The 24,138-nt window shown below is 40.6% G+C and overlaps 2 protein-coding genes and 1 long non-coding RNA gene across 13 annotated transcripts in view; 2 read left to right on the top strand and 1 right to left on the bottom strand.

Moving 5' to 3' along the window:
* The window catches only part of RBM25 (RNA binding motif protein 25), a 43,968-nt gene extending 23,504 nt beyond the window's left edge, over positions 1–20,464 (top strand). For all 9 annotated transcript variants that reach the window (XM_070758019.1, XM_070758066.1, XM_070758056.1 and 6 more), the window contains 10 exons: positions 1,843–2,117; positions 2,735–2,933; positions 3,339–3,428; positions 11,351–11,424; positions 11,749–11,899; positions 13,454–13,778; positions 15,497–15,771; positions 16,582–16,680; positions 18,961–19,008; positions 19,148–20,464. In XM_070758019.1, the coding sequence (XP_070614120.1) occupies positions 1,843–2,117; positions 2,735–2,933; positions 3,339–3,428; positions 11,351–11,424; positions 11,749–11,899; positions 13,454–13,778; positions 15,497–15,771; positions 16,582–16,680; positions 18,961–19,008; positions 19,148–19,240 (1,629 nt within the window). In that variant the 3' untranslated portion in view covers positions 19,241–20,464. The remainder of the gene's footprint in view (positions 1–1,842; positions 2,118–2,734; positions 2,934–3,338; positions 3,429–11,350; positions 11,425–11,748; positions 11,900–13,453; positions 13,779–15,496; positions 15,772–16,581; positions 16,681–18,960; positions 19,009–19,147) is intronic.
* On the bottom strand, positions 17,118–20,138 carry LOC139170617 (uncharacterized). The gene is made up of 2 exons (XR_011559645.1): positions 18,864–20,138; positions 17,118–17,247 (listed from the first exon to the last, which is right to left on the bottom strand). It is a non-coding gene; the product is annotated as an uncharacterized lncRNA (long non-coding RNA).
* Positions 20,465–23,946: 3,482 nt separating the features above from the next.
* Positions 23,947–24,138, top strand: part of PSEN1 (presenilin 1) — a 45,023-nt gene continuing 44,831 nt past the window's right edge. The window contains exon 1 of one of the 3 annotated variants that reach the window (XM_070757961.1): positions 23,947–24,082. The gene's annotated coding sequence lies outside the window, so the exon portion shown is untranslated. The remainder of the gene's footprint in view (positions 24,083–24,138) is intronic. The other 2 variants (XM_070757979.1, XM_070757989.1) reach the window with 2 other exon arrangements.

Below are 24,138 nucleotides of genomic sequence, written 5' to 3'. Positions count from 1 at the left end.
AATTGATGAAATTATATGAGAGCACTTCATTTAGACATTAGATTGTAATGTTTCCACATGTTGTGCACTTTCATCTTTCCCTCCTTATAATGGCTGTTTTCTATCATTCTTAAATATCCTTTCCTTTGTGAGTTCAATGTATCTAATACCATTTTGCCAGCATTTTATGTTTAATACTATTTAGCATCATGGTTAGATATATTGATCTCTTGTTTCTTAGTTATATTACTATGATCTTGTTTGGGTTCTCTGATCCATGAGTGTGCCCCAGAACACTATCTGACAGGTAAGATTGTTTTTCAAATTGTCTTAAATGATTTATTGAAAGAGAGAAATATGTGCACATTTTGTTGTCCTAATTTATATGGTATTTTGCTGATGGTAAAATTGATGCCAAAAGGAATGAATTTGCTCTTTCCATTATTTAAAATGCATCAGTTACACATGGGGTGTGATCCTTCCTTATACTAGTGCTGGGTCCCTGTACAGAGGGCTCTCCAGAAGGAATAGCAAAGTTCATCAATTGAGTCAGGCCTTTTCTCAGAATGGGAAATGTATATATTCCTCTTACCTTCCCATCCATTTTCTTCATTTGTTCAGAGAATACAAATTGAATATTTCGTTTGCCAAATGTTGAAGGCAGACTGGATGGAAATATGAGAGCTATATGCAAGCCTTCCATTCTGAAAATAGCTTGTACATTAAATGTGTGCACCAAGGAGAGAACAAGTGGGGAAAGGATACTTTTATGCTCTATGGCACTGGTGTCAAACCCGTAGTGTCACATTGCTGTCACGTGGCTTTTCACATTGTTTTCCCCATTCATGGAGCTGAGGCTGGCATGGCCTACATGTGACACATCCAGCCCACGGGCTGCCAGTTTGACATCCCTGCCCTATGGCATCCCTCTAGGCACAACACTTGGACAAGGAAGAATCATTCCCCTAAAGTTCTGGCATCCATCAGGCTGATAATTGGCTTATTTTTTATTTTTTTATTTTTGGTTTACTTGTGAACGATGTACTTGCTCTTCCTCCCAGAAATATAGCTTATAGGCAAGGTTAATCCAGTGTTGGCGGTCCATGTCCTAGCACAGCATCTGTAAGTTAACCCACACCAATTGCTTCCAAGGATGGATTTATCTATTAAAGAGATTTAATTTTTCTGTTGTCTTCATGGGTGTTTTAGTAGCAGTGATGACTTTTTCAATAAAGAAATGCACTTTTATAGAAATTTAGTGACATACAATCTTTTAATCTTGTGATATCCAACCTTTTCCTTCCCGCAGATCCTTTCAATGAGAATTATATCAGTGATTTTTTTAAAAAAAAAAACCAGTACAAATATTGTGATTGTAAAGATGTTTGGAACTATACAGACATATACTCCATTATGAAATGAGAAATTGCTTTATTCTCCAAGTTTAGAGAGAATAAACTTAATTTGACTAGATGTAATCAGCTATTAAGATTCTGTTAATATCACTAAATCGTCTGTGTGAATTGGATGAATTTTGCTACGTAAAAATTTAATATTGTTTAGGGTCGAAGTATTTTTTCTCTGAACTATTATAGGCAATGCATTCATATAATAATCCGTACGGAGGAGACAAGCATTGCCTTTCTATTCAAGGTTGGAGATTGCTGGCCTCCTAGGTAAATAACTTGCACGAAATCTATCTTATGAATGCAAAACTTTGTTTTCATCCATATGAATTGAAAGCAAAGTATATGTGTTGAATTATCAGTGATATTGATATTATTGTTATGAGATTTTGGTATTATGGGGTGGGGCTTCCGAATCTAGCTATAAACTAACTTGGAAAATCCTTTTGGTTTCTAGAAATTGGAGGAGGAAAAAGGCAAAAAAGAGAAGGAAAGACAAGAAATTGAAAAAGAACGGCGCGAAAGAGAGAGGGAACGCGAACGCGAAAGAGAAAGAAGGGAGCGTGAAAGAGAGCGGGAGAGGGAGCGTGAACGAGAGAAGGAGAAGGAACGGGAGCGGGAACGGGATAGAGATCGGGATCGCACCAAAGACAGAGACCGGGACAGGGAAAGAGATCGAGACAGAGACCGCGAAAGAAGCTCAGACCGGAATAAAGATCGGAGCAGATCTAGGTAAATTTTGCAATATAATAATGACTTAATAATTGGGTAATGTTTCCTTTTTAAGGCAAACATTCTAAACATATACAGTAAATGGCATAGTTTTATTGTTTTTAACACGGTAAGCTACCCAGAGTCACTTCATGATGAAATGGCCAGAAAATAAATGTAATAAATAAATAATAATAATTAATAATAATAATAATTTATTAGACTTGTATCCCGCCCCTCTTCGAAGACTTGGAGCGACTCACAACAGTAATAAACAATGTACAAATCCAATACTTAAAAACATCTAAAACCCATATCATTAAAAACCATACAACTCAGTCATACCATTCATAAACCATAATAGCAGATTATGTATAAAGTATAATAAATTAGTTGAGTCCCACTTTGACACCTTATCTCCTAGGGAACTAGGCCTTCAAAGATATCCTGTAGATACATTCCAAAAATAATGTGGGTGTAAAAAACATAATTTGATTTAGTTAAGTTACATCTTACACTTAATTAAAATATAGCTAATTATGTTATTGTCTGTTATGTATTTAATTCTACTTGGGTGTGTGTGTGAGAGAGAGAACTATTTAATCAGGCCCAATATTCCTTTGTTGTGTTTTCTACAGAGAGAAAAGCAGAGACAGAGAGAGAGAACGGGAAAGAGAACGGGAGAGGGAACGGGAGAGAGAGCGGGAGAGGGAAAGAGAACGGGAGAGAGAAAGAGAAAAGGACAAGAAAAGAGATAGAGAAGAAGATGAAGAAGATGCTTACGAACGGCGCAAATTGGAAAGGAAACTGCGGGAAAAGGAAGCAGCTTATCAAGAGGTATTTGCAAGAATTGCTGAAGGATTCCTAATTCAAATGGAAGGAGGGTTTGCAGAATATACCATATCTCATGATACCTGTTTTCCAGGGTAATGCTCCCAGTCAGTGAGAAAACTCCACTTATGAATGAGGTCTAAGATAAATACTGTTAGATATTTATATTCAGACCTACATATTAGATATCATCAAATACCATTTTCCCTTAATGAATCGCTGCATATGCTGTCAATATTATTGCAACAATTTCTACGTTCTTTTTCTGCTGGAATACAAAGCTGAGGCTGATATATAATTATTTGATTTAAATCAATTATGGATGATTTTGCTGTTTCCAAAATGAAATATGGAACTATTTTTCAATTTCTGAGTGAATGGTGAAATAATGAAAATGTTGTGTGGTTTCAGCGTCTTAAGAACTGGGAAATCAGAGAACGGAAGAAAGCTAGAGAATATGAAAAAGAAGCTGAGAGGGAAGAAGAAAGAAGACGGGAGATGGTAAGGGATTTATTACATTACCAGTGTTCTTATTAGATATGAAAATACAGAATTTATTTGTCTAACGCAGCAATATCAGAAATTGGGAATTTTTCAGTATAGATTTGAAAGCTTTACTTGAGCATCAGTATGTGCATTTATTTATTTAGGCTTTACGATATGAGCTTTGGGAAAGGCTCACAAATATCAGTCTGTTCAACATTGAGTTTAAGATTGAAAGTATAACCTAGATAGCTTTTACTTGCATATTGTCCTCATGCTTGCTATCCCTTATGGTTAATTTAAAATTTGAGAAGGTGCTCTGTAGAATCCTTCTTATTGCGTTGTATCTTTGACTTTATCATAAGAAAAATGTGTAGTATTTCTCCCATGCCTCTGGAAGGAGAGTCCAGCATGGGTTTAGCTCAAGTCTTATTGGTAGGGATTGAGTTTTAAATTAATATTAATATCATTATCATATTAAGTAGGTACCGCCCCCTTGCTGCCCCAGAGGCTCAGTTTTTAAAAACTCAGTCTAAGATAGGGACTTTGAGTTTTTTGCTCCTGAGTTGATTAAAATGTTCTTTTATTGTGGTAAATGTAATGTTTATTACCGTTTTAATGTTGTTTGTTTTGTTTTCACAGGTAGATAACTTCGTTCCGGGGTCTCTGCCCTCCGCAGGCAGCACCCCCTTCAGTCTCCTCATGGGGCCTCTTCTCCCCGCGAGTACTGCCCTGAAGAGGAGGGTTGAGTCAGAGATCACTGACCTCCGTGGCCAGATCTAGCTCTTTCACCCCAAGTGTGGGGGGGTCCGTCCCCCACCCACTAAAGGGGGCGGTGGAAATGGTTTGAAGCGGCGCGGAGCACCTCTCATCTAACGCTCCGGGAGAAGGACTGGAGCGCCTTTTACCAGACGCCCGGGCGAGACGGCTGGAGCGCTTGCAGCCGACGCCCGAAGAAAAGCGGCCGGCACGCATCTCAGCTGTCACCGGGAGACGCGGCCGGAGCGCCTCTCAGCTGACGCCTTATGAGCTACGGCCGGAGCGCCTCTCAGCTGATGCCCCGGCAGTGGCGACCGGGACGCCTCTTGACAGCCGCCGGGAGAAGCGGACGAAGCGCCTCTCAGCTGATGCCGAGAGGAACGGCCGGGGTGAATCTCAGCTGTCGCCTCGGGTAACCACGGGAGGCGAGTGGAGGCGTTCAGTCATGGCGAATGCCGCAATCTCGGCTATTTACCGCCCATAAGGGCCATCGCCGATGGGAAGCCTCGGTTCTGAGGCTGTAATAACCTCGCGCCCGCCATTTTCTGCTTGAGGCAAGAAAGGGATTCCCGCCCAAATTTGGGCGTGATTCTGGCGGAGTGCCAACAGGCCCGGGCTAATCTGCCCGGTAACAGTCTCCATTGGCTGAATTACTCATGTGGTGAGCAGCTTCCGGTCTTCCGATCTCGTAGTGACCGTGTTGTCGGTTATTTGCGAGTGGAGTCCGTCTCGGTACGCCTGCTTGTTAGTTGTTGTAAGTATGCTGCCCCATTAAAATTATAAGGATGGCAGACCAACAAGTCCATCAAGGAGAGGAGCCACAGTCTAGCCCAGCGGCTCCCAAAGGCAAGGAGAAGACTTCTAAGCCCAAATCTAAGTCTTCCCAATCATCTTCCTCTCTAAAGGAGACTGAGAGAAAGATTAAAGCGTTGGAGCAACGCTTGGAAGCAGCCTTATCCTCTCCAGCTTCGGGGGTTCTACACATTCCCCCCTTTCAGCCGCTCCCTCCAACAGGGACATTACCACCTGGTTTGGCCTTGGGTTCCATGGGCACTGCTACGGAAAGAGATTGGTCCCCAGACCGTCAGGCCTTACCATGCCCAACCCCACCATTGCCATCACCCAACATCAGACCTGAGAGACCTGCCTCAATTAGTCATTCTCTTTATGGGCCTTCTGCTGGGACACATTCAACAGGTCCCCCTTCTGCTTCCTTTACACCAACAGCAGCAGGGCTGAGATCCAGCTCTGATGCCTGGCAGGCCTTCCCCCCTTCCCTGCAGGACTTGATTACAAATGCCTATACGCAGGGAATGGCGGCAGCAAGTCATCGGGACCCTCCATTGCTTCCTCGGAGTCAGCCCAGAGACCTTTGGTCAGCTCCACCGCCCCCTTCTGGGCTGGGCTCTATGGCAGGTGACACGGGTCTTTTGGAAGGGGAGAGCGATCGTGACAATGAGTTGTCTGATGATGACTATAATTTCCCTGAACAGCCAGCTCTGACAGGACTTTTTAAACCAACCTTGTTCAGGGTTCTCTTGCACAAGGCTAAACAGGCCTTGGATGTCCCGGGCTCGGCAGCACCCACCGATACAGGGGACGGCATGAGAACGTCAGCCACACTGTGCAAAGAACCACCTAAGGAATCTGACAATATTCCAGCGTCAGAGATATTCCTTGAGAATATAAAGCGTCCATGGCAGCACCCGGCAGCGGCACAGGTGCCGTCTAATCTGGAGCATCGTTTTTATACATTTGATGACGACATTGAAAATCTACTCCAGTTTCCGCCAGTGGACAAGCCAGTTGCCACGCTGGTATCCAATGCCGTTGTACCGTCGGAAACAGCGGACAGCCTCAAACCGGATGAGCGGAGGGCCGAAACTCTCTTTAAAAAACCGCATCAGATGGCTGCATGGGCTCTCCGGGCCGCCTCCACGGCCTCCTTCTTTAACCGCGCTTCCATTATGTGGTTACAGGAGATTCAGGCCAGTCTGGGGCCGGAGGACTTCCACCTGAGGCAAGATCTAAATAAACTCCTGGCGGCAGCCGAGTTTTCAGCGGATGCTACCTTGCACGCCGCAAAATTTTCAACAAGGGGCATGGCGTCCACCATATCATCTCAACGCCTTCTCTGGCTCCGGCATTGGCAGGCGGATGCCAAATCTAAGTGGCGACTGTCGTCTGCCCCCTTTCAGGGCAATAAACTGTTCGGCGAGGTTCTCGACTCGGTACTAGTGGAGGACAAGGATAAGAGGAAGATCCTCCCAAGGTTGTCCCGTCGCCAGGACCATAGCAACACACCGTATCGCCGCCGTCAGTCCTTTCGGTGGGACCCGGCTTCCAACGCCGCCCAACCGTCGAGGTCCTACTCTCAACGGCAGTTTTCCCAGACGTACCCTTACCGAGGGGATAGGTCCTATTTCCAGAACCGAAACGGGGTTCCAACAGACTAGACGCCCCTTTAGGGGGTCTAATCAACGCGCCTTCAAGCGAGCGAAGTGACTGCATGGAGGATATCCCTTTAGGGGGCAAACTCCAGTGGTTCAGCGCCTCCTGGAGGATTACATCCTCAGACACATGGGTCTCTTCCACGGTGTCTCGGGGATTGCGAATAGAATTTTTTCAGCTTCCCCCAAATCACTTCGTGACCTGTCTTCTTCCAAGAGATCCAGCAAAAAAATCTTTGTTGCAGCAGGAGATTGCCCACCTCCTGGAGATCCAGGCCATCGAGCAGGTGCGCTCACAGATGGCAGGCCCGGGGTTTTACTCCAGGATATTCATCGTGCCCAAACCATCAGGGGGTTGCCGGCTCATACTGAATTTGAAACGCCTGAACAGATACGTTCGTTATCGGAGGTTCAAAATGACATCCCTGAGGTCCATTTTAGCATCGATACGACACCGAGACCTCCTGACCTCCATCGATTTAAAGGAGGCATATTTACACGTCCCAATTCACCCGGACCACCGGAGGTTTCTCCGTTTTTGCCTCCTCGACGTTCACTACCAGTACAGGGCAATGCCATTTGGCCTGTCCTCAGCCCCACGCACCTTCACAAAACTTTTGGACACCCTGATGCCCACTCTATGTTCTCAGTCGATTCGACTACTCGCTTACCTGGACGATATTCTTTTGCTTTCAAAAGATGTGGGCACAGCTCACAGGGATCTGCGAGCTACGACAACACTGTTACAGGACCATGGCTTTACGATAAACACGGGGAAAAGTCATTTTTCACCAACAACCAGTCTAATTCATCTGGGCTCGGTTATAGACACCGTTTCCAGGGAGGTCTACCTCTCCCCGGAGAGAAAATGCAATGTACAGAATCTGGTATCCAAACTCCAACACCAAAAGAAGGTACCCTTGTCCCTCCTATCCAAGGTTCTAGGCACCCTAGTGTCCTGCGTGGATATTGTTCCTTGGGCACGGTACCATTTTCGAACGCTACAATGGACATTACTGCCATACCAAAGACTACGTGTAAGCCATACCGACCATCTGATCTCCTTAAGTCAACAACTACGTCACTCACTCATTCAGGTGGTGGAAATCCCCGGCGTTACATCAGGGTTCTCCCTTTGGCCACCTCCAATACATCATACTGACGACAGACGCGAGTCTTCTGGGATGGGGTGCCCACGTTGGACCTCATGTGACTCAGGGGGTTTGGCACCCTCAGGATTTGACTCCAGTAAACATAAATTTCTTGGAGTTAAAGGCTGTACGACTGGCTTTATTAACCTTTGCGCCCATACTGGAGGGGAAACATGTCCTGGTGCGTACGGACAATGTGGCTACCAGGGCACACCTCAACCACCAGGGAGGGACCAAGTCTCTCAAATTAATGCAGGAGACCATTCTGCTCTTCGATTGGACAGAGTCCCACCTAGTATCATTACATGCAGAGCACATAGCTGGGGAGGAAAACACCACGGCGGATTGGCTCAGCCGGAGAGTTCTGGACACAACAGAATGGAGTCTGGACCCACAACTGTTTCAGGAGGTGGTCAACAGGTTCAGGACTCCCACTATAGACTTATTCGCCACAATGCACAGCTTCCGCATTTTTACTCCAGGTTTCCCACACCGGAGGCCGAAGGAACCAACGCATTATACCTGCCTTGGCCGAAAAGCCTTTTATACGCATTTCCACCGATTCCTCTACTTCCCAAGGTAATAGAGAAAATAATGGCGGAAAGGGCAGAGGTGATCCTAATTGCACCACACTGGCCTTGACGCCCGTGGTTTGCGGACTTAATGGGACTCTCAATTGTGCAGCCTTGGAGGATTCCGGATCATCTGATTTCCCTTCACCAAGGAACGGTATTACATCCGGAACCTCAATGGTTTCATCTGACTGCCTGGCGATTGAAAGGGACAGGTTAAGGCGCTGGCAGATTCCAGAAAATGTCATCACCACAATCCAATCTGCCAGACGACCGTCTACATCCAGGATCTACCAGGCAACATGGGCTGCTTTCGCATCCTTTTGTAAGGGGAAGCAGTTACAACCGCAGGAGGCACCCTTAATACCGGTCTTAGAATTTTTGCAGACCGGTCTAGATAAAGGTTTGGCCCCGAACACATTGCGGAGGCAGGTGGCGGCCTTAGCAACCATAATACAGACGCAGGAGGGCGGGGTTTTGTCGCATCATCCCTTAATTAAAGATTTTTTAAAGGGAGCCACCAATACACATTCCCCGCCTATTCGGCGGTTTCCTACCTGGGATCTAGCCTTGGTACTTCAGGCCCTCACAGGTCCACCGTTCGAGCTGTTGAGGACTGTACCCTTACGGATCTTGACTCTTAAAACTGCTTTCTTGGTGGCAGTTACGTCAGCGCGCAGGGTGTCGGAACTGTCGGCCTTATCAGTCCGACCTGACTTGTGTGTGTTTTATCCTGAGAAGGTCATCCTTCGCCTGGACCCTACATTTATACCGAAAGTTAACACTCATTTCCACCGGGCACAAGAACTTGTTTTGCCGGATTTCTGCGTTCACGGAACCCATCTGTTGGAACTTAAGTGGCATAAAGTGGATGTGAGAAGGACCCTAAAGATTTATGTCAGACGCACGAGTTCCTTTCGTAGAACTGAGGCATTGCTTGTTTCCTTCAGTCAACAGAAGATGGGTCTCAAAGTGTCTTCGCAAACTATTAGCCACTGGTTAAAGCTATGCATCATCGAGGCTTATAAGACAACTTCGACGCCTCCTCCGAGTGGGATCACGGCACATTCGACACGGAGTGCTGCTGCTTTTGCGGCATGGGCCACGCAGGCCTCTATCGAGGACATCTGTAGGGCGGCAACGTGGGCAACACCTACAACGTTTATAAAGCACTACAGACTAGACGTGTTTGCTTCAGCGGAAGCAGCCTTTGGGAGGAGAGTACTTCAACGAGTATGTGATCAGGAAGTCCATGGTCCAGAGATTTCCCTCCCTTGAACACTGAACTTGGGTATATCCCATGCTGGACTCTCCTTCCAGAGGCATGGGAGAAGACCCGTTGAACCTACCTGAACGGTCTTCTCCATGTCCTGGAAGGAGAGTCCAAACCCTCCCAGTTTTGTACCATGGACAATTGTTATCTTTTTGAGGTTCTTGGTTAATAAATGTTATTGTTCTAATATTACTATTTACTTCGTTTTTTAAAAACTGAGCCTCTGGGGCAGCAAGGGGGCTGTACCTACTTAATATGATAATGATATTAATTTAAAACTCAGTCCCTACCAATAAGACTTGACCTAAACCCATGCTGGACTCTCCTTCCAGGACATGGAGAAGACCGTTCAGGTAGGTTCAACGGGTCTTCTCTTTATTTGAAGTAGGTATCTAAAATAATATTTCTTTCTAAATAACATGCTAAAGATGAAAGCATTACTTTTTTTCTGTTGGCATATATCTATGAAAATAATTTATGTTACCATAAATCTGGTAGCGTGACACTATAGATGTAGATGGTGAATTTTTGTGGAATTTAGCATTTTGATCCACAAAAAAAAGTATTTTTATTTTTTAGAATCAATTTGGTCTAGTCATTAGGGCATCAGAGTGCCAACAGGGAGAGTGTGAGTTCTAGTTCTACATTAGTCATGACAGCTGCCTGTTTTTTTTGGGGGGGGGGAGTGACCTTGGGCCAGTCAATCTCCTCAGCCCAACTCACCTCTCAGGATTTTTGTTGAGGAAAATAGGAGGAGGAAAGTGTGTTGAATCGGTTTACACCTTGAGTTAATTGTAAAAATAATGTCAGGATACAAATAAATAAATTCTAAGCACACTTAATAGAAAGAATGTCATATTTGAATTCTGTGATGTTTCTAAATGAGCATGCCTAGCACTGCACTTTGACATTTAAAAGCTGTCCTCTTAGCTGAACAGGTAATTAGTAGCATAACTATATTTATCTGCATATTGTTACCATACCAATGTGCATTATCAAAATAAAGCAGATTATTCAGTGGATTAAGAAAACTAATTTTCAAGCAAAACAAGAAAAAAAAGCAAACTGCAGAAAGGGGATCCACGACATTATTAAGGATTAAAATGAATTTAAGCCTTTAGTTAATCAAAATGGAAAAAATGAAGTTAAGGTTATCAGATTGTAATTGGTCTTGTATTAATCAGTTTGTTTTGTTATAGTTTCTCCCATAGTTTTAGAAAATCTACTTACATTATTTTTTTTTTAAAGTTCTTCAGGAAATACAACTAGCCATAGAGATATTTTTGTCTTGTTCTTTGAAGGTTAAGATTTGATGGTTAAAGAAATATAGAAGTAATCATAGGTGTGCTCCTAGATATTTTGTATAGCAGCAAATATAGATTGCTTAAATGGCTTAAAGTACTTGGGATTATATTTAATAAACTTTTAGATTCTCTCCCCCCCCCCAAAGGGCAGCTTTTAAAAAACAGGATTCTAAAAGTCAATTGTATGATGGAACCTTGATTAACCAGAATGTAATGCAAAGGACTTTTCCACACAGTAAATTTATATCACGTACATAATGATATTATCCAAATGTATAAATCTCCGGATAACCTATTTTCTAATTCAATAGTCTTTCCTCTATGATGGATTCTGCTTTTGAATTTGTCCATCAAAAGGTGATTTAATAATACGTGCATCAATAACTAGAAATACTCAGGTACTAAGGAAATAATGTATTAACTTTCCATAGGCAAAAGAAGCTAAACGTCTGAAAGAATTTCTAGAAGATTATGATGATGACAGGGATGATCCCAAATATTACAGGTAAATTAATGAAGACTATCATTAATTTTTATTAGTAAATCAAAGGATCTAATGATGACCTGTTCCTGAAAATATTGTAGGTTTTGCTGGTCCATTTGAAAATGGATACATCTATTATTTAATTTATTACATTTAAAATTAAATTTATAACAATCTTTAAATAAATGTTTTTCTTGCTGCTGCTCAGCTTATTAAAAAAGGTATAATTGTTTAATTTGCTATCAATATAAACTGAGGAGTGGATTCATTCTTCTTTTGACAAATATGGAAGTGCTTGAGATTACATGAATTTGTAAATCAAAATGAATATGCTGTATGTTTCAGGGGAAGTGCTCTGCAGAAGCGATTGCGAGACAGAGAAAAAGAAATGGAAGCAGATGAACGGGATCGAAAGAGAGAAAAGGAAGAATTAGAAGAAATCAGACAGCGTCTTCTTGCAGAAGGACATCCGGATCCTGATGCAGAGTTACAAAGGGTAAGAAAGTTTTTTGAATGAATATACGTTGGAGTCCATATATGTGTATATGTGAGTACACTGCATATACACGTCATGCCTGTTGGGATGCAGAAAATGGTATGTTGGTTTTTAAAGTGCTCTATAGATTAGACCAGTGATGGCGAACCTTTTTTCCCTCGGGTGCCGAAAGCATGTGTGGGCATGCTATCGCATGCCTATGTGTATGTCCACAACCATAATTCAATGCCCCACACAGCTTGCCCCATGTCCATGTGATTCCCCCCCCGCCCCGTCCCTGTGCATGCGCTGAAATTGAGTAGTCTCTTTCCACTCAAAATGTATAGTCACAGTCATGTGATTTTCTACTTAGCGGCTTCTTAGCAGTAGAGTTGCCAGTCCCAATTAGGATTATTAAGTGAGGGCTACCTGTCTCAGCAATTTTGAAATCTTTCTGAGCCTATCCTCCATATATTTCTGCCAAGTCTGCATATTTTTCCTGGGGTTGGGGTGTCTTATCCTTCTCATTTAATTGTAAGTTACTATTTTGCAAGGAATTCATGGTATGAGCACCTCTAGTGGGCACCAGGTTTTCCTTTTGGTGACTGAATAGAACTTTTCCATTTTTGCCATATTTTATATGTTTAATCTGACTTTGAAGGTGTCTGTCCAGTTCATGTGTAGCCTGTGCTTAGTGTTGTCTTTTACAGTATTGAAGAAGCTGTTTTCTGTTAATATTGAAACTGATAAAAAAGAATATTTTTAGCTCAGGGTTGAGATGGGGGAGAGGTCCTTGGTGCTCTCTGAGCTTGGTTGTTTTCTTGCAGATGTTTCATTTACCCAAGCTAGGTAACATCATCAGTACATATTGTGTAATGTAGTAATAGTAAGGGAGATACATAAATAAACAAAAACAAAACATTGTAATAGTGTAACATTGTGTTTTAAGGTAATGGGATTTTAGTCATAATTTCAATTATTAGATTTGTACATATACTGTTTTGTATTGAATGTTGTGAGCTGCCCTGGGTCTCCGGAGAGGGGCGCATACAAGTCTAACAACAACAACAACAACAACATTGAGACTTCTTATAACTTTATTAGCTTGATTTTTGTTTTCATTTCATACATTGAGGCTTTACAATGTTTCTAATCATTGATTTTATTTCTAGCTTTAGCCTTTCAGTCTTCAGTAATTAATTTGATGTCCTTTTTTGGTGGAGAGGTTGCCTTAGCAAAGGACTTGCAAGTGTAGTCCATGTCCTCTGCATCTGTGTTGGGAAGGAGCATATACTTGAATCACTGCCATACTAATTTTTGATTCAAGCATTGACTTGAGATAATTATTTTTTAATTATTTTGATGATGATGATGATGATGATGATGATAATAATAGCTACTTAATTTCTCTAAAATGTATCACAATAGGGGAAACTGAGAAAATAGAGAAACCATGATGCTGATGTTAACAGATCAGCTTCTTCTTTTTTTCCATTATAAATAGTAAAGGAAAAGGTCCTTCCACCGTCATGCTGTTGCTTTTTTAAATCACTCTCTTGTGTTTATATTCCACAGATGGAACAAGAAGCTGAAAGACGTCGGCAGCCACAAACCAAAGAGGAACCAGAATCAGAGGAAGAGGAGGAAGAAAAGCAAGAGAAGGAGGAGAAGCGGGAAGAACCTGAAGAAGAGGAGGAGGAGCCAGAACAAAAACCCTGCCTTAAGCCAACACTGCGACCCATCAGTTCAGCTCCATCTGTTTCATCAGCAAGTGGCAATGCAACTCCCAACACTCCTGGGGACGAATCTCCCTGTGGCATTATCATCCCACATGAAAACTCTCCTGATCAGCAGCAGCCAGAGGAATACCGGCCTAAAATAGGACTGAGTCTCAAATTGGGTAGGTTTTTTGGTTTTATTTTATTTTATTTATTTATTTTATTTTAATTTTATATTTATTGATTGATTTGATTTGATTTGTATGCCGCCCCTGTCCGCAGACTCGGGGCGGCTCACAACAGTGATAAAACAATATACCATAACAAATCTAATATTGAAGTCTAAAATAACAATTTACATTAAAAAGCTAAAAAAAAACCATTATATAAAAAACATACAAACATACCATACATAAAACAGTAGTCCTCGGCACTACTCTGCAAGGGCTCCCCAGCTCCCCCCTGGTTGAGAAGGGAGCAGGTCACCCTAAATAGAGCGGCTGGGCGAGATTCCGCTGATGCAATCAAGGCGGCATGATACGCACATCTTGCCGCCTTGAGCGCTACTTTGTAAGTCTTAATATGAGCTCTTACGAGTGTTTGATCAGATTCGGACTTACTCTTCCTCCATCGCTTCTCTAGACGTCTCTTCTGGCGTTTCAACTCCCAGAGCTCCTCTTTGAACCATGGAGCTCTACGGGGTCTAGTGTTCCAGGCCTCAGCAATAGTCTGCCGAACTGTTGATGAGTGCATCTGGAATAACTCCAAGTGCCCTCTGAAAGCCCTCTGAGTCCATCAGGGGTCTGGGGTGGAAGCACCTAGTCGATTCCGCCTCCATAAGGGGAAGGATTGGCACCAGGAAGTCAAGGCGCAATAGAAAATGATCTGACCATGACAAAGGCAACGTTTCTAAGCCCCTTAGTCTCAAACCATTACTCAATTACTCAGAGAGGAATACCATGTCGGGTGCGTGCCCCCTCCTCGTGAGTTGGACCCTGTACTACTTGGTCCATGGCTGTCATGAACTCCTGCGCTAGCCCAGAGGTTTCACCGAGTGATGGTAGGTTAAAGTCTCCCAAGTCTGGGGAACCCTACTGCAAGCTTACATCTTCCTAAAAATGGGAAGAGCACAGAAAAATACAGTGATACCTCGTTTTACAAACGCCTCATCATACAAACTTTTCGAGATACAAACCCTGGGTTTAAGATTTTTTTGCCTCTTCTTACAAACTATTTTCACCTTACAAACCCCACCGCTGGGAGGCCCTGCCTCCGGGCTTCCGTTGCCAGTGAAGCACCCATTTTTGCACTGCTAGGATTCCTATGAGGCTCCCCTCCATGGGAAACCCCACCTCCGGACTTCCGTGTTTTTGTGATGCTGCAGGGGAATCCCAGCAATGCAAAAATGGGCACTTCGCTGGCAACGGAAGTCCAGAGGTGGGGTTTCTCAGCGAGGGGAGCCTCAGTGAAATAGCAGCATTACAAAAACACAGAGGTCTGGAGGTGGAGTTTTGAGGACTTCGGGAGCTTCAGGGGAATCCCAGCAGCGCAAAAATGGGCGCTTTGGCTGGCAAAAGGGGTGAATTTTGGGCTTGCACGCATTAATCGCTTTTCCATTGATTCCTATGGGAAACATTGTTTCATCTTACAAACTTTTCACCTTAAGAACCTGGTCCTGGAACCAATTAAGTTTGTAAGACAAGGTATCACTGTACAAAGCTTCACTTAAGTGTTGCAATAACTGGCTTCTATATAAATTCTGCTTCTCTTCTCCTTTGTAAAACAAATTAGCTATGTTCTTTTCTTTTTAATTATGCCTTCTTTATCTCGATTCTGACAAAATCCTGAGAGGAATTTGTATTTTGTGAAAGATAAATATTTTTCCTTTATGTTACTATAGGTGCCTGCAATAGTCCCAGCCAGCCTAACGCTGTGAAAAGAAAAAAACTCACCGTTGACAGTGTCTTCAATAAATTTGAAGATGAAGACAGTGATGACATGCCCCGAAAAAGGAAACTGGTGCCTCTAGATTATGGCGATGAAGACAAAAGTTCCTCCAAAGGCAGCGTAAACACCGAAGAGAAGCGCAAACACATTAAGAGTTTGATTGAGAAAATTCCTACAGCTAAACCAGAGCTATTTGCTTATCCTCTGGATTGGTCCATTGTGGATTCAGTGAGTATTTTTACCAACATCCCCTCCCCATTAATATAATATTCAAAGCTCTCACTACAACAGTTTGTCATCTCTCATTTGGGCCAGTTTCTTTCAAACATCTGATATCACCAAGAGAAGGCCATATTCTTATTTCCTGAGGACAGGGTATAAAATGAGGGGTTCTCTCTGAGCTTAACTGTTTTCTTGCCAATGTTTCATTGCCCAAACTAGGTAACATCTTTAGTGCACGCAATATTACCTAGAAATGATACGAATCATAGTAAATACAATCTTACGAATCTTGGTCCTTTGCACCAAGATGCAATAAATCAGGGTTTCACAATATACAAACAGGGAAGCAATGTCAATATGACTCTGTTAAACACAGCGTAGGGTTTTTTTTTATTACAGTGGCATATAATACATTTATTAAATAAAATTTAAAAGAAGAAGAATATTAAAAAGAGAGAAATACTGAGTGGTTTAAAGATAGACATATAAGCAAAAAAAATAATCCATCCAATAGTAGTAATCTTTCTCAAGCCTGGGAGAATGATTAGGTTTTAAGTGGTTTCCTGAACATTCCCAGATTGAGAGCCACTCAGATCTCTGAGGGACCATTTCAGAGGGCAGACGCCTTGACGGAGTGGTGGGGTGGGGGAGAAACACATTTAAATTTAAAATTTAAATTAAAGATTGCACTCCTATTTGAAGATCTCATTCCGTTTAAAAGTCTATTAGCATATGTATATGATTCTCAATAAAGGATAAGAGTAACTCGTAGTGGTACAGAAAAATATATTTTTAAAAACCCTGTGTCTATTCTAGACATTAATGGAAAGGCGAATTAGACCATGGATCAACAAGAAAATAATAGAATATATTGGTGAAGAAGAAGCTACGTTAGTTGATTTTGTTTGCTCAAAGGTAAGTTTACTTTTCTATCCATGTAAAATTGTGTTTCTGTATATGAATCTTCTGTGTACAGAATGGCTGTTCTCACTTAATCGGTGCCTGAACTAAAGCATGCCTGTTTGGGTTGACCAAAATAGAGTTCTGCAGGCAGAAGAGGAAAGGGACAAAACCAAGAGCAACTGTGATAGCAGGAGTGGGAAGAGAGGGAAGGGTGAGACTGATACTGATTACAGCCTCCCTTCAGCAGCTTCCAGGATAGTCTGTTTGACTGGCCAGCTTAACTAGCACAAGGGGTGTTTCAGAATGTATTATCCAATGTTGGCTGCGCTGTACATCTGAAAGCTGACATTTAGATGAAATCTCCAAATATTTAAATATTTATCAGTAATAATACTTAAAATAATGCATGTACCATATTGAGTGGTAAAAATAGCTTGACAAACAAATTATCCAGAAGAGTTGTGAGTTTCCTTTCACCCACAGTTTATTGAGCAAAGGATGGACTCTGTGACCTCAGAGTCGACATGTTTGCATTTATTGTTTACAAAAAATGGTTCTTGGTAGCAATTGAAAATTTCACTGCAAAAAAAGAGAAAGATAAAAGAAAAACAAGTTCTGTAAATACAGGCAAGTAAGTCTTCTGCAGTGCACAAAAGATAATAATATGCAAACATGCAAATGCTCAGTCTAGTTGTTTTAGGAATGTTAGTAATACATATCTAAAATTACTTGGTATTGGTATCAAGTTGTCACTGAGGTTATGCACTAGAGTACTAATAAATATAGCAAGAATTTAAATTATGGATCCACTGAGCCTGATGTTCGAATATCGGAACTAAAAATCAAGAATATCTTTGGCTTCATCATGGTGGTTTACCTTTATTGAGAATTGCTGTGCACTAAAAATATTCTAAAAAGATCTTTATAGATGTCAACTTGGAGCCTCATGGATGTATTTAAGGTCAAATTTATGGGTGTATTTTTAAGGTCTCAAAGTACAACTAGACTGACTGGAGATGACGAGAGTTGTTATCCAATACATTTAGAAGTCATCAGATTGTGAGTGTTCTAGAGTAGGATTTCAGCTTGGCACATGGACCAGGTCTGTTGAGTTTTATTGTTTTGAAGTAAATAGAGAGTATATTCTGAAATATGGCCAACACCTTTGTAAAAGGAAGAAAAAAGGCAGGCTCTGGCAAGATCAGAGATTGGTGTTCTATGCTGCAGCAGCTATTTCTCAAAAGTGTGTGTGTGTGAGAGAGAGACAGAGAGAGAGAGACTAATTTTACTCTATTTGTCATGTTTGGATTTTGCTTAAACTAAAAGCCGAAACAACATAAAATGGTTCAGCAGAACATGTTCTGATTAGAAACAAAGCAGTTATCTCTATTTTGTGCACATCTCTGATATGTATTTAAAAGTTTATGAATCCATTTGAACTTTGAGCATTTCTAAAACAATGTAATCTAAACTGTGACCTGTTCGTCACGTAAGTCCTAAAAGAGAAGCCAGTTAAATAAAGGAGTAAAAATGCAATATGTTCATTTATTTATTGAAGGAAATAATCCAAAAGTACATATTTATGTGTGGCAATATTAGGTGAATCTTTAGTTTCAGTAATTGGTTTGCCTTTTAGTTGCAATAACTGCAACTAAATTTTAAAACCTGTTTGAATTTTAAAACCTGTTTGGATAACTGATCATGTTTTATGTCATATTTATTCTGAAATTTTGAAAATTCAAATGGATTCCTAATCTTTTAAGAACCACAGTATAATGGCTGACTTAATGTTTGGGTGTTCTATTTTTCACATCTCTACTATTCTATATTATAAAATTGGTGACTGGGGAAAATCAGTCAGTTACCTTTTAGTGTTTTAATTGGTGGCTTTAGATCAGAAATCTGTTGATGGACCTGTGTAGCACTTTTATGATCATGTGTTTTGAGAACCATGGTATGCGCCTACCAAAACTGCTTATGACATGGTGTCTACTTGTAACATCTGTCCCAGATGTACCATAATGCCTTCTTAATAAACATTGAAATGCTTGTTAGAAATTACATTTAATAATTAGCATTTTGTCTGTCATATTCAGTGTGGAGACATTAAGTATTAAGTGCCATATTTGCTAGAGTGCATCTGGAAAAAGCATTTTATTTGAAATCAAAAGTGAGACTTGAACAAGATTTATTACCTTGAGTTTATCTGTTAAACTGATAACATTTCCAAGTCTCATGGGCTTCCATTTTGCAAACTGTTTAAAATACAATTTCTATGTATCTCTCTTTCAGGTTATGGCTCATAGTTCACCACAAAGCATCCTGGATGATGTTGCTATGGTGAGTAAAAACAAGAATTTGCCAGTGTAAATGTGTAACACTTCATCAGAAAACAAAATTGCTGCTTTTACAAAATGAATGTGGAGTAATAATTGCAATGATCACGCCCTAAATTGGAAATTTGATCTTTCTCCTACAGGTGCTAGATGAAGAAGCAGAAGTTTTTATAGTCAAAATGTGGAGGTTATTAATATATGAAACAGAAGCCAAAAAGATCGGTCTGGTAAAATAAAGACTTCCTTTATGGTTCCATTTCAATATTTGTTTCACATCACTGAAGAACTTTGAAGTTTCTCTGTGCTCAGAGACATTTGTGAGACCTGTATTTTTTAAATGTAGAAAATGTGAATTTTTTTTCATCCTCTGTTTCATTGAGGCTCTCTTTGTTCCATTTCTCTGCTTCCTTGATTGTAATTCTCCAAATCCTACATTGGTGGTTTTCACGCACCAGATAAAGTAACAGGTATGAGTTGCTGTATACAGTCTCTGACCTTCATCTTCTAGACTGCTTCCTGTAAATATTGAAGACACTCATGTTTTAGAAAACATCTCTTAATACATATGGAAATAATTGAACTTTATGTAAATGCACCAGTCTCTTTCCCTCCCATTTTTAAAATAGAATAAACTTTAAAATTCCAAAAATGGATGGGGAGTCATTTTGATGGAAGACAATTTTCACCTGCATGGATGTGAACTTGTTCACTTGTTGGGCTTTGAAATATTTGAGATGGCCTGTCCTCTAAAAAAAAAACCCCAAATGGTGGACTTGCATAAACTCAGGAGTTTCATTTTAACTATATCACAACGTCTCATACTTAGTTTTCTTGTCATCATTGTTTTAATTAGGACAAATACCACACAGTTATAATTACATTCAGACCTTCTAATAGAAACATGGCATCTTTATTTTTATTATTTAAAACTGAAAATGGGGCAGTTTTGGATATTTGTGGAAAGCAATTGGTATAAAGGTGTAATTTGAGCAGGACAATGTACAATGTTAGATCATAACGTGTTCAAAGATGGGGAAAAACCTGTTTTACATAAGCCATCAAGTCAGCTGTGACTTTATTCTTTTTTGTACTGTAAAATGTCTGTCAGATTTGTAGAGGGCACCATTTCCTGCCATCTTACTCTATGGGTTTTATACATATGCTGATGTGGTATAAATAACAATGTACTGTAAACTGCATTTTTAAAAATCTCACAAGTAAAAAAGACTGTATGCCATTGGCTTCTTGATTGCAGGACAAAACACTTTCAAGGAAGCAACAACTTGTCTTAAAAAAAACTTCTGATATCTGTTTACCTGAAGAAATACACATCGCTTCTCAGAAGGTATAATTGTGATCCCATGTTACTGAATTCTTGCATTTGAAAACTTGTTCGTAATGGGATCCTATAAAAGTTTCATTGTGTAAATATTTCCAATATTAAAAATGTATATATTTGATCTGGATATTGTTTACTCAGATTTTAAGATAATATTGATATTTCTATTTCAGTTATGGGAGGAAGGGAATATAAGTGATTAGTTGATGTGCTCATATTGCAGGATAGACTAATCTCAGATTTTGCCCATTTGTCAAACCTCAACATTGTATTGGATCGTGACTAAGCTACAAACTGATCCTACTAAGATTAGTTTTAATCTTTTAAAAATCTATATCTAATAAATTACTAGACACAGTCACAGAAGCAATTCAAAAATACCTTTTCTCACTAGCTTATTCCTGTTATTTCATGGAGTTTTCTTATCTAAGATAATTGGCCCTGACCCCTAATTAGCTGCTAAACTCAAACTCAGTCATGTCCCCTGTATACTGATATTAGAGGTTTGTGAATTCTTCAGAACTAATTTTTAGAATACATTTTTGTAGTATCATCACATGCAATCTGATCAAAGTTATATCTAAATTGTAATAACCTTTGGATAAATAACAGTTTTCTATTGAATAAAAATTATCTTTGCTGGGGGAAAAAACTCATAAAGCCTTAGGACAGGGCTGTCAAACTCACAGCCTGCAGTCCAGATGCGTCACATGTTGGCCGCGCACACACCAGGTTTAGCGAAGGGGGAAAGTCCCAATATATCACATGACACCACCACGATGATACGTGTTTGACACCCTGCCTTAGGATGTGAGCTTTCTTAAGATCGTGCGTTGAGTTAAATGTTGGAATCAATGAGATGGCAGTATAGTACAGGGGGGGGGGGGTTGGGGGGGTGTCTCCACAGTATGTTTTAAATGTGTCTTGCCACTATCATAGTCTGCTGTTCGCAAAACAACTTTTATGGAAGTGGATTATGGCCAAGTGAGAATTTTTTGGATCTCAGAAGAAGTTGAGGTCTGGAAAGAGTTATAAAGCTGTTGCCAAAATGTGTTGACCTCCAGCGATCCGCAGTAAATCAGTTAGTGTTCCAGTGGAGAAAATGCCCTTGTTATTCTTCCCAATATGAAAAGTCATAATTTTGACACAGGCCATTTTTGCATTATCTGACACTAATGTTCATGATCCTGCCAGAAGGAAAATACTGTACAACAGGATAAATTTATGCTTCAGAGAATAACAAGAAGGAAAACATAATTTTTGAAAAGCGCATTTCCATCCATGTGAAGCTATCAGAATAATGTTTTCTAGACGAACGAAGCAACAGTGGGCATTATTTGGCATTGACAAGAAATGTTTTCATTAAAAAAAACTTGCCAAAAATCTTACTTCATTCCATCTATGAAGCATGATGGGGAGAAAAATAATATGCTGCTTTGCAAGTTTGAGACCCAGCCAACTTGCAATAATCATTGAAAGAAAAAGGAATTTTGGCGTGTGCAACTGCTACAAGGAAGTCAGAGTAACAGTTTATGAATGGATCCCAAAACATGTAGAATATGGAAGATAACAAAATTTAATTCAATTGAAATAATGATACAATCTGAACTAAACTGTTTATACAAGACAGCACAAAAATATTGAATTTAAGCAGATATGTAAATACCTCTAATCTGATGTTCAGAATTGATCTACAAATGTAAGAAACATTTGAAGTCACTGCATCTAAATTATTCCATAACTATATCTAAAGCTAAAACAATTCCAACAAGGACTAAATTTTGACTCACTGTTTCAATAAAGACACAGTGTACTTTTTACTAGTGTAAAAACTAAGCTCAGACATTGCAAATTATAACTATAGGATTACAGTTGATTGTAAATGGTTCATCAGCATAGCTCATGATAAGATTCAGTTTATGACTCAAATTAAATATATTGTACAAACTTCTGAGGAGATATCATAGTGGTTAATTGTCTTCACCGGTCTGAAGTTTCACAAGTCCAAGTTGCTTCTCTCCTTAGTTTTCCATCCATTGTTTTTTGTTCTGCCCTCTGGTGTTTAGGAAAATGAATATATCTACCTTCTATTTGTGGCAGCTTCTCAAATAATGGAATACTGGTATCATGTTTTCTCTCCCTCGCTCCCTCCTTTTTTCTAAACTAGCCAAACAAATCCTATAACTTGTTATATTTTAGTTTCCAGGTCTTTAATAATCTTAATTGCTCTTTGTAATGAGGTGACCAAAATTGGATACAGTATTCCAGGTGTGGCCTAACTAAGACTTTATAAAGTGATTTGGATTCAATCAATTTGGATTCTATGCCTTTGTTTATACAGCCAAGGATTGTATTGGCTTTTTTGGTTGCTGCACAGGAAATACAATTAAAGCTAGTTTTGAGACTAACTAAAAACCATATTCCTGGACAGTTATGGTGTCAATATATATAATTCAAAACTGGAATTATCTGAAATGTTTTTATGGTGACTTTAAAACTGCAACACTGAATTATGCGTAAAATTACTGGTTATCATGGGCTTTTGTAAATAGAAATTTACTCATGACATGCTTGATTTTATTTAATGCAATATGTGAATATGACCATTCTGGTGTATAAATAACAAAGGCTAAGCAAGAATCTGGCCTTTATTATTTAAACCAAACTATGACTGTTTAAGGCAACATTGCAAACTGAGCCATTGAAAGCTTGGCAAAGATTTAAGGGATTAGTTCCTATTTCCTTCATTTCCTCCGAATGAAAATATTTGTTTAATGTTTTAATATTGTTTAATGTTAACTACAACAAAACTTGTCTGAGATTTCATGGTTTCAGACCTCAGTTTATTTCCAAACCAAACCTGGATTATGGTTACACAACACTATTAAGTGTAATTCTTGAGAGGGAGGAGCTGCTGTTACTACAGTCTGAATCCACTGCGTGGTTTTACACCCTACATTAAAATAATTCAAACTAGCAAATGACGATTCAGATCTAAACCCACCTCAATTAAGCAGCGCATGAAGAGTACTGGTTTCTTCTCAATCGACGGCACACTTGGTGGACCCCACTTCTTCAGCTAAATAGCTTGAACCTCAATAGCAACCGGTCAATGATCACCCTCGAGAAATACGTCCATAAATAAAAACAGCCTAAATAAAAATAATTACATTTCTGCCCCAAGCTACCGCAACGCAAACTTCAATTAGTGCAAAATTCAATTACAAATGTTCACATTTGTTTTACTACACAAAACAAATCGTGTTAAAGTTTACCCTGGCGTGCACATCCATCCAATAGTGTACTTTCATTTCCTGGGAAAAGAGAAAAAATCAATTCCTTGGCCAAACACCCCCCCCCCCCCCAAGCCTCACATTTTCTCAACCAAATTAGGTTTAACGCCCCCGACTCCGACAAATAAACGTTAACCTCCGGCATCCTCGACACGCCCGTAGCCGCTGCAAACTCCCTCGACGCATGCGCGTTAAACTCCCTTTCTTCCTCGGCTACGGCCAGCTGTCGTCCGCCGCCGAGGGGGCGAGGTGTTCCTTTTGATGGACAGGCGTGATTTGCCAAAGAAAACAAGGAAGCGGGAGATGCCCCGCCTACAGGAGTCCAAAGGAGGCGGGGCGAGGCCTGGGCCGGAAGCGTCGGGCGAAAAGGGAGGGGGGGGGAGGTTTTTCTTTGCCCGTGGTTCGGCCCGAAAGAAAGGCAAATTTGGGCGCCGAGGCGGTGAAAGGTAAGCGGTGGCTTTCGGGGGGAGGGAGAGGGGCTGCTGGGCGAGAGAACGGTCGT

Source organism: Erythrolamprus reginae, chromosome 1 (assembly GCF_031021105.1).
Source record: "Erythrolamprus reginae isolate rEryReg1 chromosome 1, rEryReg1.hap1, whole genome shotgun sequence".
NCBI classification, from domain to species: Eukaryota; Metazoa; Chordata; class Lepidosauria; order Squamata; family Dipsadidae; genus Erythrolamprus; species Erythrolamprus reginae.
This window is presented reverse-complemented; position numbering and strand designations above follow the sequence as displayed.